This window comes from Lepidothrix coronata, unplaced genomic scaffold (assembly GCF_001604755.1).
Source record: "Lepidothrix coronata isolate B3197 unplaced genomic scaffold, Lepidothrix_coronata-1.0 Scaffold88, whole genome shotgun sequence".
NCBI classification, from domain to species: Eukaryota; Metazoa; Chordata; class Aves; order Passeriformes; family Pipridae; genus Lepidothrix; species Lepidothrix coronata.
Window position 1 is genome coordinate 20,988 of NW_016690268.1, and position 15,214 is coordinate 36,201.

The window sequence follows — 15,214 nt, forward strand, 5'->3', positions numbered from 1 at the left end:
GTAGACATGAGAGGATTTTGTAAACTCGTCCTTAGTCACTTTTGCCTGATGAAACTGAAACTTTTGAAGATACCATGAAGAGCGCTGAATTCTTGGAGACTTCTGTCAGAAAAGCAAAAGTCTGGCATTTGAAGCCAATCTGAGCGGCGTACTTTACTGGCAGTGTTAAGCCTGTTGCGAGTAGTTCGCCAAAGCTCTACAAATTAAGTCTGTCTTTTTTGCGTGCTTTTTGGGAGTTACTGCTCAGATACCATGACATCACTTCTTTTCCCTGTGGATTCCTCCTCCGGAGCCCGCACCCTCGGCACCCCGGGTATAGGTGAGGGTCTCCTCCCCTCCCCAAACGGGCCGTGCCCACCTCCAAGCCCCGATGGGGCGACGCGAAGGCAGCGCGGCACCGGCGCTGGGACCCCCCCGCGCTGTCCCCGCGGCGGAGCCCCCCCGAGGTGCGGGGGGGCGGTGGGAGGGGCCGGGCCGGGGGCGGGTCCCGGCGGGGCCGGCGGGCGGGGCGCAGCCTCCCCCCGATCGGCGACTTGGGGGCGCCTCGGCCGCGGTCTCTGCGGCGGCTGCCGGCGGGCCATGGGGGGGAACAGTCTCAGCCTTGGCGTCCTGAGCCTCGGCGTTCTGCTCCTGGCCGCCGCCTCGGCGGGTGCGGAGCCGCCGCCGAGCTGCGATGCGGTCCAGAAAGTTTTCCAGCTGCGGCGGCTCGGCCCCCTGGGCGGTGTCCCGGAGTCCCCGCGGGCAGGTAAGGGAGAGCTGGCGGGGCAGGAGGCACTGAGAGCAGTGGGGGCCGGGGCTGCCCCGCCGGGGTGCGGGGACGACGGGTTTGAATTTGGTGCCGCCGGCGGCGGTGAGAGGGTGATGCCCGCGGGGGGGCCGCGGCCCCGCGGGCGCCTCGGGTCACCCGCGGCCGGGGGGAACGGGTTCCGTAGCGACATCGGGGGTGGCTGCGGGGGATGCCTGGCCCCTTACTCAAGAGGGAAGACGCTCTTCTCGGGCTGCGGGCACTGGAGCACCCTGACACCTGCCTAAAACCCCCTGGTGCTCACCCACTTCCATGCCGTATCGCGCAGGAGAGCGAACTTCAGCTGGGGCTCACCCTGCTTCCAGCCGCCCGTGGGCAGGCACGGGTACAGCGGTGCCAGCGCGAACCCTGAAGGCAGGGGAGAGCCACCGAACGGCGTCTGGGACGGGTGGAGTTGCTCTGGTGTGAAATGAGAATTACACCACTGCAAGCGGTGGGGCCGCACGTTTTCTCTGCCGGATATCTGCCTGTCGCTGTAATGGAATTAAATTCGCGGGAAAGTAATGTCTTAATAGTAATTTGAGTATATCTAGCATTTGTATCAACAACAAAACTTTTTTCTTGAAGCACGTACCAAATGGCGTTACAAAGCTTGTATGTAATAAGATGTATCTCCTTAGATCTGAGGTTTGTTTCCAGCTTCATGAGAACCTCTGTTGACTTCAGTGATGCTAATCACAAAATTAAAAAGGAGTTATTTTCATGGTCAGCGATATATATGATATGTTCATGTTTGGATGACAGTCAACTAGTAAATGTGTATCAATACTTTCTTGACAGAAAATGACTTCTGAATGCAAAGCTGAATTAATGTCCCCCTCACTTTAAAATATCAATAGCCTCTTTCTTTTTTTAAGATAATCTGTGTAGTTTTTATTAACTCTGCAAGTTGAGGCATACTGGGTTATTTTAAAGGAATTCTTTCAAAACACAGCTTTTTAATGACTATTTTAAAGCACGACAGATAATTCTAAACTTGACACAGTTGTAGTGTGCATTTTAAAAATCAAAATACTGTATTTATAAGGTTACCAGTACTTTTGACAACATGCATTGTTGTCTTCTTGTGGTGTCCTTGGCTAAAGATTTTTAATTGTCTTTGCTAAAAAGAAAATAAACACTTTAACTGGAAAGCCTAATTAGACAGGAACTGTCTAGAAAGTGAAATCTGAGTTAAAGCCCTGTCAGTGGCTTAATTTTTTTGTGCTATTTGTGTGAATAATATCAGTATTAATTATATGGTATCTGTTTATATGTGTATGAATATATGTATATATTCCATATCCTAGTCGAACTATTACAATTTCTCTTTCATGGTCATTTATTTTGACTACTATACATTTACTTGTGTACTAGGATAGGGAGGAAACATGTTGCCTTGAGAGGAAAGAATGTACCTTATGTATGTTTCTTTTGCTGTGCTCCTCTGATTTCCCTTCTCGTGTATTTTTATACCACCACTCACTCTCACTTCTTTCTTTTGACTTTTCTATGTTTCCTGTTTGAAGCAAAAGCCATTTCTGAATGATAAGAATAATAAAAGAATTCCTTTCTCTGCTGCTGCCCCTGCAAGCAATGGGCAGCAGGAGGTGCAGTACAACTGCGTGGTCAGCAGCCTTTCACTCTTTGAAGGAGTTGCATTGCTGTGGGCAGCCTGGAAGACACCAGCCCTCAAGGAGCCCTGTTCGAGTGTCAGAGTAGCTCTTGTAGCACTTGCTCTGAGTAGCACTTGTCTCAGAGATACATGCAACAAATAACTGCAAACATTAAAATCTATCCTAAATTGACAATGGCAAAAGAAATGCAGATAAAATGAGTATTTTAGAAGGTTTAGGTGTGATTAAAGGTTTTTGTAGGCTGAAAACATTATATGAAGAGGAAAGAAATGTCACTTTTGCTACTGATCTTTTGTATTAAACCTTCTTTTGAGGCAAGATGTAAAAATATTTTAAAACCTTTTCTGATGGCACTTAGCAATGTGTTTGTGTAGAAGACACGCACATGCACATGTACAGCACAGACACTTTTTGTAAGTGTCTACTTATGAGAATAGGTGTCAAAGTTGCCTTTATAAAGTTTAATTTGGTTGCTCAAATGTAGGCATCTGGCACCATTTGAATTTCCTTAGGGTTTCCAGAATGTCTCACGGGGCCAACAGATACAATACCTGTGGGAGATTTACATCTTCCTAGAGGGGCAGTGGGTGGTGGGTGGGATACCTTTGGCATCTCAGATGCTCCCGGTGGGCAAGCACAATGCCCAGCCAGTGCAGCCTGTGGCATCTAGGAGCCAATCAGCTATCATCAAGTATTGGTGTTGATTTCTGAACAAGCTGCATAAATGCCTCTATTTCATTGCCTCTACGTCTTTATTTTAGTGGTAGCTTAGACCTAGCTTGTATAAGAACACTTTAGTTTAAATGTCCTAAGCTGAGCCACACCTTTTGGGTGGAGTAGGATCACTAGCTAAAGAAGAGCAGGAATATTAGCTGGTGTATGGATTTGTATACAGTGGAAGGCTACCTCTACAGTCAGTAAAATTATAGGGCTTATACTGGCCTTGTGTTCACTGCATGTATTAAAATAAAAAGGCTATACCATTCATATTGCTATTTTTTCCTCTTCTTAGTAGTAATAAAAACTAAGCAGCCTTATATCAGTAAGTGATGCAAATAATTCTGCAAATGTAATTCTGTTTCATTTGGGGACTGCCTCGTGTCTGTATTTTGAATATATATTAGCTCAAAACACATGCATTGTTTTATATAATTAGTTTTGCAGCTGTTATATGTAGTTTGTGTATCTTTAAAGGAGAAAAAAATACCTCTGTCATTGTATGTAGAAATGCCACATCTATGCACGAACGTGATCTTGAAGGATATGGGAACTACAACTTTGAGCTTGTGTTGTCGTTCACATAGCACAGGATATCATAGTGTTGAAATTGGCAACTAATAATCAAAATGAATTAATATAGTTACCAAACCTAAGGTTTTTATTGCTAATCCCAGCAATCAAGACAGCTGACTAACTGTTAGCAGTCTTTTATAGATGTGATTTGGGAACTATAGTACAGACTTAATGTTCAGTCCCATCACATGCTATATTGAAACATTTATCTCTTTCATACTTATTTTAAATGTTAATTGCAAAAGTACTTTGTTTTTTTTCCTGTGTGGTTCTGTGCTACAAGTGCAGGGTTAGTGGGACTGTACAGAGAAACCTCAATAATTAAAAATCATAAAAGGTGCTTTTTGTTGTATGGAGAATCAAGAATCAAACACTATGCAAAGCATGAAATAAATATTAAAAGGCCTCAAAGGTTAGGTTTAGGGTTTTTATTTTGTTTTTGTGGATCAGTATGACTTGGATTATTTGAAAAAAAAGGTTATCTGCAAAATACTTTTTTTTTAACATATTTTAATTTCCTGTGCTCGATTTCTGGTATTGTAACTTAATCAACCTTCTTGAAGAATTCCATGCTAGTAAAGCTGGAGCTTTTAGCTGATTTCAGCAGCTCATTTTTCTGACAGGTTAAATGAGGGCTCTGAGCTCTCCATGTTATCTTGGTTGCAAATAATATTTCTTTTCTGGTTTTCTTCTCTCAAAATATGTAGAACAGAGAAGTTGTGGATGGCCTATCCCTGAAAGTGTTTAAGGCTAGGTTGGATGGGGCTTTGAGCAACCTGATATGGTGGAAGGTGTCCCTGTCCATGGCAGGAAGGTTGGAATTATACGATCTATAAGATTCCTTCCAACCCAAACCATTCTGTGATATAATCCTATGAACAGCAGAATAGGATGGAGAGTAAACCATTCACTCTTGCCTTTTTGACAAAGGACTTTCAGCAGGTATGTCAGTGAACAAACTTTCAGGCTTCTGTTTGCACCAAAAAGCTGAATTCTGTGGCTTATTGAAAAATGTTACATTTGCTGGCACTGTAGAATCAAACAATTCCCAGTGAAGTGGGGAAAAAAATGGGCTGGAGATATTTGTTTTCTCGGTAGTTTGCTTGTTTGTTTGATTTCTGTTTGTTTACTTTTTTGGGTTTGGTTTAGTTTTTGTTTGGTTAATTGTTTTTTTTCCAGGAGTCAGTCTAGGCTTCTTTTCATCAAACTCTGGGAGATCATGTATGCAATTATGAGAACAGGAAGCACAGAAGAGGGTGAAGACTGATTAGTATAAATTTTATTGCAAGGCTTTTTGGTAGAGAATCATTATGAATATGCAGTTCAATAAATGAGAAAAACTATGCTGGAAGGATGAGATAATCTCAGAAAAAGTTGATCTGTGATACACTTGTTAATTCAAGTGAAAATATTCTTGCTAGTTTTACTTAAAGTAACAATGGAAGTCAGTCTGAAATCCAGAACAAGTTATTTTGTTGCAATTCCAAGATTAGATTTGAATTTTAATTTGGGTTTCTAGTATGATTTACGTTTAGGTAATTTGGATTTTTGTTCTATCTGAAGTCAAATTAAAATTTGTTTGGTGTGTGCAGCCAGGGGCACTTCTAATTACTCTATTTGTTTAACTGACATTTAGAGCTCTGGAAGAGGATTTAGTCAGAGACAGAAAGTGAGTTGCTCTGTCATATCAGTAACTGATGTCTGTTTTTGTAAGGACTTTTGCCAACAACATAATTGTGTGTATGTGTGAACTTTTCACCTCCGGATCCACAAAATTATCACCGTGAAAAAAATTTTACAGTATTTTGAGATTAAAACCAACAAAAAAATGGGCTCAACTATGTAGCAGCTTCCCTATCTCTATCTTCCATCTTTCAGCTTCTCTAGGAAGTCAGCAGTGCTCAGTAGCCTTAGGACTTGATCTTACTGGGATGACCTGAAAGGTGGTGGCCGTACTGCTCAATAGAGGACAGAGGACCAACTCCGGGTTCTCATGCTGGGTGGAATAGACTGGCTCATGTCTACATTGCTGAGGGCTGGTGTCCTGCAAAAGGGATGGACTGTCCTCACTTGGCAGGATTTGCCCTTGAATCCTCTTGAGAACCAAAATAATGCTTTTGTAATGCCAAGGCGCTGTGGGTTCCCTTCCTCCGCAGTTCAAGCAGTCTTAAAAATAGGAGGTCTTTTGGTAGGCAGTGAATGCAGGGTAACATGATTACATGTTTGGTGAGCTGGAGTGTGGGTGTATGGAGAGGTGCCTTGACCTTGACCATTGCTCATTACTGGGCAATGCTGAAATACTTTGCAACCACCACAGTGATGGCAGTTAATGCTGTGTCTGGAGCGGTGCTTGTAACAAAAATGAGTTAACAAATATTTAAGGATGAGCATGAGAAGAATTTATGTCTGATACAGGTTGAAAATCCATTTTGAAATAAACCACTGATTTGACAATTGGTTCCAGGCTATATGTCATTTTAGTGCTGGCTTTTGAGAGATTCTTTGTCACTACAATCCTAGGTCTGTTTTGGGATTTTTCAGAGTCTGGATTTCATCTCTTGAAAGTCTAAGTAGACAGGGAGAAATTTACTACGTATATGTCATTTTCTCTTCCTGGCAATTAAAGTCTTCATCCTGTCAGCATTTGTTTATCTCAAGGTACTGAAAATACAGATTTGTACGACTGAGACCATGAATAAAAGTCTGAAATCAGTTCCAGATAGGTAAACTTACATCTCAGAAGAGTTACATTTTTCTTCCTGAGCAGTCTTTCCTACACCCATCTAGATTGTTTTCAGTTTTAAAACCTTTCCTGTACTGTAACTGTTTATGTCAATGTATTTTTATTACAGTTTTTTATTACAAGTTATTTCTCATCTAGCTGTCTTGTGATCTTGTCTCAAAGCAGATCACAGTGTGGAACCATCAGAATTTGATACTGAAAAGAGCCAATATGCCTTATCGGAGCAGAAAATGTTTTCTCTCTGCATTTCAAAATTGGTTATTGATAAAACAATTCTTGTGGAAGATGGGAAGGTTTTTAGATGTGAAAACACAGAAAATAAGTGTGGGGGTTTTTTTAATATTGCTTGTGCTGAAATGGAACGACCTGTTTCATACCCTCTTCTGAAATATTATCCGTAAGCTGTTACTTGTTCTGTAGTTTTATAAAGAAACAGCTACAAAACTACTGTGGATTTTGAGCAATCACTCAGTTTTCAGTCAGTTGGGTTCTTTGCATGTTGCTTTTCCTGGCCATTGAAAGCAGCTGTCTCTAATGAGCTGGAACAAAAGTAGGTCAATAAAATGTACTTTATATGTGCGTGATTAGCAGTCTTAAAAGTATAAAACAAAATTCCCTTAGGGTTGGGAATGAGACCCATGTTAAAAAGGCGCTGCTTAAAAAAGTATTTGCCATAAAATCAAGAGACTAAAATAATATTGAAGAATCAGCTGAAACCATAAACAAATATTCATTATTATTTTAGAGTTTTACTAGAAGTCTAAATGTCTTCTTGAAGCTATACTAAAGCCCATATTAAGGCTAGATAAAATTTCATATTACCTCCTGCTGTACAAAAGGCAAAGATTTGAGAGCTAAGCAGTGCCTAACATTTGTTTAAAATACTAAGAAAAGCTTGGGTAATACAGCTCATCTTAATTTCATTTAAACAAATATTATGCATGTCTATGCCTGTGTACATGTAGAACTGCGTGTGAGCAGTTACCTTGTGTATTATTTATTATTAACTAAAATTTGGTGAGTGAAAGGTCATACATATTGGAAAAATGGCTCAAAGGTTTTGTGGAAGATCTTTACTGAACCTCATGGGGAAAAAGGAGGTCATTGCTTCTGGGAAATGAAGCTACTGTTTACTTGTGAAAGAGACACATGTCAAGTCAGTAGGAGAATAAGGAATAGTACTCATAAGTTCTGATTTTCGCTTTTCTTGACAACTCAGCTACATACTTCTGATTATGAAATTGTGGTTTATTATACAACAATGCCATTGTCTAAAATGATACTGTGTGCGACACAATGTTATTTGTGTTTCAGGCAATGTGATAATAACACTTTGCCAAGTTTTGTCTCACATTTTCAGTTTCAAGCAGAGGGAGGACATTTATATGTAATTATTATCTGCTAAGATTTAGAGGCTAAAGTAAGTCATCTTCTATAGATGGAAGTGAGGTGTGGTTTTTTTACTAATTTTTAAATACTTCATAAAGCAAAGCAAAAGCCTTCCCAAATCCAACACAGCTATATTTTTCATTTGGAATAGCTGTAAGTCTCCTGCTGGTGTTTTGACTTGTATGAAAGCTGTGTTGAAGTTTGAAGATTAAGCAGTTGTATTAGGGAGACTACTGTACAAAATTGTATAATGTCTTGAATAAATCACTTGTCATAAAACCATAAGACTATAGTGATGTAAGAGAAGCAAAATATGTCTATTTTGGAGTTTTCTTTTTTTTCAGGCTTTTCAGAGTTATTTTTATTTTGTGTAGTAAGTTTACTGAAGAACTTAATACTCATCCACTATGGTATTGTCTGGAGTAGTGTGAGTTGTAAAGGTGACACACAATAAGTAAGGGAGAAGTTTGATTATACACTCCATAGAGTTAGTGATGATGTGGTTGAGAGCCTCTGGGTGATGATTAGGAGGATGGAAAACAAAGGAGATGATGTAGTGGGTCACCGAGCCGGAATGTAAGCAGTGATGAGTTCTTCTATTGGCAGTTAGGAGAAATTTCACGGTTTGGTAGCACTGTCCTTATGGGACATTTCAACTTTCCAGACATCACCTGGGCATGTCATACTGCTGTGACAAACAGGTCTGGGAAATTTTTGAAGTTTGTAGGACATAACTTCTTGTCACAAGCACTCAGTGAGCCAATGAGAAGAGAAGCCTTAGACTTGCTGTTTGTGGATAGGCGGAATTTGATATACATAATTTCACAGGCACTCGGCCAAAGCTGCCGTTGATTACTTTATTTATGACTAGGTCCTTCTCTGTTAGTTTCAATCCAAAGAGTGTCATATCTGGTTGACCCATCTAGCTTCTGTGATAAGAATTTGTTCCAGTCCCTTCCAAAAATCTTCAGGTTTGCTTGCAACCCTCTGTGTTCTACTTCTCTCTATTGTTGAGAGGTTTGAAGTCTCTCGTCAGGACCAGGATCTTGCTTTAAAGAGGACTCAATCTACTTCCCTCTCCTGACTTTGCATGGTATCAAACTCATATCACAGTGTCATCCACGCTTTGGTCCTGGGTCACCACATGTCATCAACCAGCTTGTCCATTCCATACCTTCCAACAGTTTTCTTGACGTGAAGAACAACCTTCCTTCTTCCCTCCTCATCTTTCCTCATGAACCTATGTCTGTCCATTGCTGCACAGTGGCCATTCAAGCTGTTTCATCATACCTCAGTTATTCCAACTGTGTCTGGTTCTTCTGGGCATATTCGGAGCTCCAGCTTTACCTGTTTGTTTTCCAGTGTTAAGGGTGTTATAGGAACTGCTGAATCCAGCAGACACTTCTCCCAGAAATTCTTCCTGGCAGCTGAAGCCTATCCATATACACTCTGAGAGTTCAGTAGGGAAGTTAACTAGTGAAAATACACCCTCCCTCTCCAAATGACACCACTGTGTTGCTGACAGGTTAAAAATTCGGGAGCCCCTTTTTATACTGATACATTGTGATTGCTGTGCATAACCCTTCTACACACAATGCAAAGCAGAAAAAAAAAAAGCAGGATCTTCACAAGTTATGAATTATCAGCTTCAAGTGAGCACTCTGCATACTTTAAAGGATTACTTCATTAGTTGGATTTTTGTTGTGTTGTCTTTCTTGCTTTATGGGTGCTGCCATCCTCTTCCCTAAGGGGCAGCCAGCTGAAAATTTTACTTCGGCTCATCATTCATAAACTTGAAGCAATTTAGCCAACTGCCGAGCTTGTTTAATTGATTCCCCCAGCATCCTTACATATGCACATGAAAAAAAACACAGAAAAAGAAAGAAAGTGGAGAATGTTTACAGATTTCATAAACAAAGAAAAGGCATTGTGCATACTCCATTTGGATCAAACTTACTCCAGCAACTTACAAAACTCACTTTTTCCTTTAACAAACCAATGTCATATATCATAAAGTCAGAATAATTGCTTGTAATGCTCTAAAAAAGATATATTTGATAACTCAGACCAGTATTTAGGATCATAAACGTATCTCAAAACTATAGTAAGTAAAGACCATGATCAGCCTTTGGCTACCCTTAGAGAACAGCTAGGAAATTTAAATTCTTGTTGATGACATTAATAAAAAAAAACAACAAACAGATATGAGTGTATTCTTTAAGTTCCACCTGCAAATCAACATTCAAACTGTCGAAGTTTTTCTGCTTTTAAGACTTTCTAGGCTTAATTAATTAATGAATTAATTCTATTTGTGACCTTGAAAATGTATTCCATACTGATATGCTAGCTTTTCTGTCTGAGTTCATCTTTGGAAAATTTGTATATTGGACATTCCACTGCAGAGAAGCAAGTTATGAAAAGAGTACATAAATCTTCATTGAGACACTGCATGATTCTGTTTTCTTCATAGTTATGTTTTCAGCTTGTGAAGAAGAACAGAAGAAAGTCCTACTGCAGACATGGCTTAATTAATCTAGATTAATTTACCTTTTTCTTTCATTTAATTCTAGTTCAAGCTACTACTGTGTTTCTTATTCTAACAGATTTGTTGGGCTCTTATAATCATACTTAAAATTTTCTGAGGTTAAGAAGAATTTAAGGGTAGCTAGGCATATCCAACTTCAAAAATATGAAACCAAGATATAGGAAAATTTGCTAAGAATTGTGCTATAAAATAAATATTTATGTATAAATATATAATTTTGTGTACCAGGGTTCTCAGGATGCTTTGTGAAATTGGAAGTTAGAGGAGCAGGTTTAGAATAATTGTTTCCAGCAGCTGGTAGAATAAAAGGATTTAGAAGCCAAAGTGATCCTGAGATATCTCAGCAGTACTGGTAAACTGAAAGAGCACATTGAAGGAAGAGTAGAGAGAGCTCTTTTAAGAACAATATAGAAGCAGTGGGTTATCTCTTGGTTATCTATATTATCATTTATTTGTTTAGTGGTTTTTGTCCCCATAAAATGTATGGAGCCAGACAGAACAAATGACTTTGTAAAACGTGCATACTGAAGAACATAGAAATTTATATTTTTAAATAAATTGTGAGGATAAATAGCCTTAAAAAAATTAGGCTATACAAAGAAAAAAGATATAGTATAACACTTAAGAAATAAAATTTCTTACTCGCAGAAGTTCAGTGATTCATATCTGCATTAGAGTTTTAACTTTTTGTTGTGCAAGTGAAGGTGTTCAGCTTCCTGCATATAAAAGTTAATATGGGCATATTTGTTATGAATCTGTAGGGAATGGGATTTCCGCTGGTGTGTTTGTAATATTTAGCAGTAGTTAGCTAAAGAAGCACAAGAGGCTTGAGCTGGTCCAGCAGTTCAGTATTCTGGAGGATCATAGAAGCACAGAATAGTTTGGGTTGGAAGGGACTTCTAAAGGTCATCTAGTCTGACCCCTTGCAATCAACAGGGACATCTTCAACTAGATCAGGTTGCTCAGAGCCCCATTTAAGCAGATCTTGGATGTTTCCAGGGATGGGACATCTACCACCTGTATGGTGATGTACAATGCATATTCAATATATTTTACCAACAGTAGGTATCAACATTCACAACTGGAACAAGATTGCAGTGTCAGGGAAATTATATTAGATGACATTATTCACTGTATTAAGTGTAGTCTTCCCATGGAATTTTAGTTAGTATCGCCTTCTGCTTAAGGAGACCAAATGTCTTTAAAGTTTTGAGTATTTCTTTTATGTGTCAATACCTATGTGAAAAAAAAAAAAAAGGAAAAGAGTAGCGGTTTTCTATGTGTTTGTGTTTTGCATACTTCTGGTTTATATTAATCAATGTAATTACCTTATTACCTTCTCCTTAGGTGTTGATCTCCAGGTTTGTACTTCTAGAAATCCAACATGCTGTACTAAAAAGATAGAAGAAAGGTATCAGACTGCAGCAAAGCAAGATATACAGCAAGTGCTTCAAACATCAAGAGCTACATTAAAATTTTTAATATCTCGTAATGCAGCTGCTTTTCAAGGTAAGGCTTTCTGCTTTTGTTTCCAAACTTCTTCATGCTTTTCTTGATTTTCGTCTTTGATTATTTTATGCATGTAATAAAAGTCTTCTGTTAATTTTTAGCTTTTCACTATGATTTTATGCTTTCAAATAAGGAGTGTTAAATAAGGTAAGTGATTAAGAACTGCATTGCTTTTGAAATTTTCACAAATATATTTAAAAAATATAATTTGTGAAAAAGTAAGACACTATTTTAGTAAGATTCTTTGGTTTTAATTGAAAACCGATAACTTGACATTCCTCTTGAACCTCTTTAATTTAGGTGATACTAAAATGCAAAATTAATGCCTGGAGTGCTACAAAAGAGAGATTTTTGTTATTAGAGTATTCCCACCCACCATATTCTTTGTCTTCTTCTAATAGATGTACTTGGGTAGCTTGGTTTTGAGGTTCATTTTTGGGATCTAGTTTTGTAAGCTTTTGAGTTTCTAGAACCTATTGAAAAAAATTGTAGGTTGAGCAATAATTGTTCTAATGCATAAATAGGAAGATATCACATAAATAATAGTTATTTGGACTGGTGGTGGGCTTGCCTATTCACAATTACCCTGCATATACTATTCATTTTTTTCTGATTTAATAAGGCATAACTTAATGTAGAAATTGGTTAGGAGCTGGGAAGATCTGAAGAACAGCGGCGATACGAGATCATAAGTGGTAGAAAGGGATATATACAGTTCACATATGTTGAGGACAAAGTCCTACAGTCTTGTTTTTTGTCTATTAATATGTACTTATGACCTTTATGACCACTTGATTGGACGGGATAACATGGTAACTTCATACAGGCTTGGGAAGTTGTCCTTCTGGTCACTGTCATTTTTAACCTGTGAAGTTGAAATGATTAGCAGAATAGGGTCATAAGACGGGCAGAAAAGTTGACTTTGGAATTCTAAAGACTTCCCCTTTTTGAAATTTAGGCTCTCTAATGCTAAAAACAACTTGGAGTTGCTCTCTACCTTCTGGGAGTTTTGCCATTTAGCCTGCTTAACGCAGCTGTCAATGGGTGTTATGATCAGGAGATTGTTGGTAAAATGTGCAAAGAAATCTCTCCCTTGCTCTCTTCTGCCTTCTTTCTTCTTTTCAACTTGTGTGTATTAGCTTTTTTTGTACCATAAGAGTATAATATTTTGTATTGCTTTGCTAACCTAGGGCTGTAGACTCTGCAGAGCTCAGTGACTGACTGTACTTCGCGTAAGTGGGAGCTGTACTCTTTGCCTCAGTGTTTTAAGATCTCCTCCTTTCCCCCAGCCCAAAAGAAAAACCAGTGCACAAAAAAACCCCTTAGCTACCTAGATAATATACTTGTGCAATTCCAAGATTTCTCAGTCTTCACAAGAATGGGACTTAAATGATATTATAATGAAATTAAGTGAAATAAGGACCCCAAAACTGTATTTCTGTTGCTATTATGTCCTGTGCGGATTAGTCAGTGGGGTATTTTCAGAATGAATGCAGGGTGCATCTCCCTCATTGATGAATTCTCCCTGACAGACAGGGATACATATATGCCTTTGAGGAGAAATAGTTGTGAATCCCTCTGGTATAATCTGAGTGGTTATTCAGGCGTTTGGTTCCAGGCCCTTCTCAGCTAGTACACATTAAAACTCTATGGCCTGTCAGCCCAGGGGGATTCTCTGAACACCATGTCAGAGGCTAATATGAGACATATTCACTTTTAACTCTCCTAGCAGTGCTAATTTACAGTGTAGAAGGAAATTCAAGAAGCAGTGATGCAAAGAAAGAAACCTGCCTCTGTAGCTTAGTGATTATATGTCCTCCCTCTAGAGGGATAGTTTCAGGACTGCTTGAGAATTATAGTATTTATTTTTTTTCGTGAAACAAGTGTAAGCATTTCTTATTACAGGAATGCAAGCCATCCTTCCCAAATATGTAGGCTACACTGATTCTCCCACTGTCTGTCTTTCATCATTTGCTTTTAAACAAATATTTTTAAAATACTTATACTTTAAAGTATATCTATTTTATATACCTTATACACTTCACATATTTTTGAAGTATATGCTTTAGTCTGGAGTACTTTCATCTTTGTTTTCCTTTTATGTAAAGAAGTATGATTGAGAAAGAATGTTCCATGGATTCTGGTATTATTTAGATTTAAAACCTTGTGTAACCTTGAAGTAGTTATTTATGGAAAAACATGCTGTCGGACATGCCACTCTTTACTGAAAAATTCCAATCATTGCTAACTAAAATTCAAGCTAAATGATTTCAGATTCAGAAACCATAATAGGATGCTGCTGATATTTTTTCAGTTTTGAATTCTAGGAACATAGTAGGACATTATACCTGGTCTGAATTCAGTTTTGATGGTGCTTTGAGCAGGAGTTTGGACTGGAGACCTACTTAAGGTCCTTTACAGTCTGAATCATTGTATGACAGGGTGTCTATCTCATCACCAGATCTTTAGGTATTCCCTTTATGTTTCGATGAGGCTGGACTGGGCAGTTAAGAGTATGATTACCTCTTCTGCTACTTTGGCAACTGGACAGACCTCTCAGGAGCTGGGCAGAAAGTGTGAAGAGAATTGTTGAGGTGTGTACGAAAGGGAGCAGATGTCGTGGACTTTGTCACTGCTGTCACGTGCCTCTTTTCAAAATATGTTGAGGCTGGATGTCTTGACCTAAAAGGGGTGGACTGGATCCAAACAGAACAAATAGCTAATATTTTCTCTCAGTTTCTTACATATTCAGTAAAGAGAAGTAGGCAGTTAAAATAAATAATCTGTGTCTGACTCTGGAGGTCTTCAGAGGTGTGTTTTCACTCTGCATTAAATACACTGTAGAGACCCTGAGTCTTCAGGACAGCTATCTACCAAATACTTTAGGATGACTGTATTGGTGAAATGAGGCAGCTGTCTGCCTGTTTCTTAACTGTATGTGTTTGCATGTATCTTTACATGAAAGTAAATTCATATATATATTGACATATCTTTTTCACCGTCCAATGTTTTTCAAAATTCTATGGGTCTGTAACTGCTGCCTGCTGGCAGTAACTATTGGCAATTTTCAAATGTTGCAAAAATTCCATGTCTCTTAGGTCAGGTCAAGCTATATGGTGCAAATTGCACCACTTGTGTACTTCTTCCTAGTGAATACTGTTATAGTTTTTTCCTTATGTTTCAGGGTGTGTCAGAATGCATGTTTCCTTTTTTCATTGTGAATCTATTTCTTTTTAATAACTTTGAGGATTGGTAAGGGAACAGAAGGATAGGTGAAAGTAAAGTTAAATAAGATATTAATCTGGTAAGTGGGA

General features: G+C 38.8%; 1 protein-coding gene across 1 annotated transcript in view; it reads left to right on the top strand.

The window, feature by feature from the left end:
• The first annotated feature begins 252 nt into the window (after positions 1-252).
• Positions 253-15,214, top strand: part of GPC5 (glypican 5) — a 612,142-nt gene continuing 597,180 nt past the window's right edge. Inside the window, exons 1-2 of the mRNA XM_017821031.1 lie at positions 253-745; positions 11,739-11,900. Coding sequence (XP_017676520.1) covers positions 253-745; positions 11,739-11,900 — 655 coding nt within the window. The remainder of the gene's footprint in view (positions 746-11,738; positions 11,901-15,214) is intronic.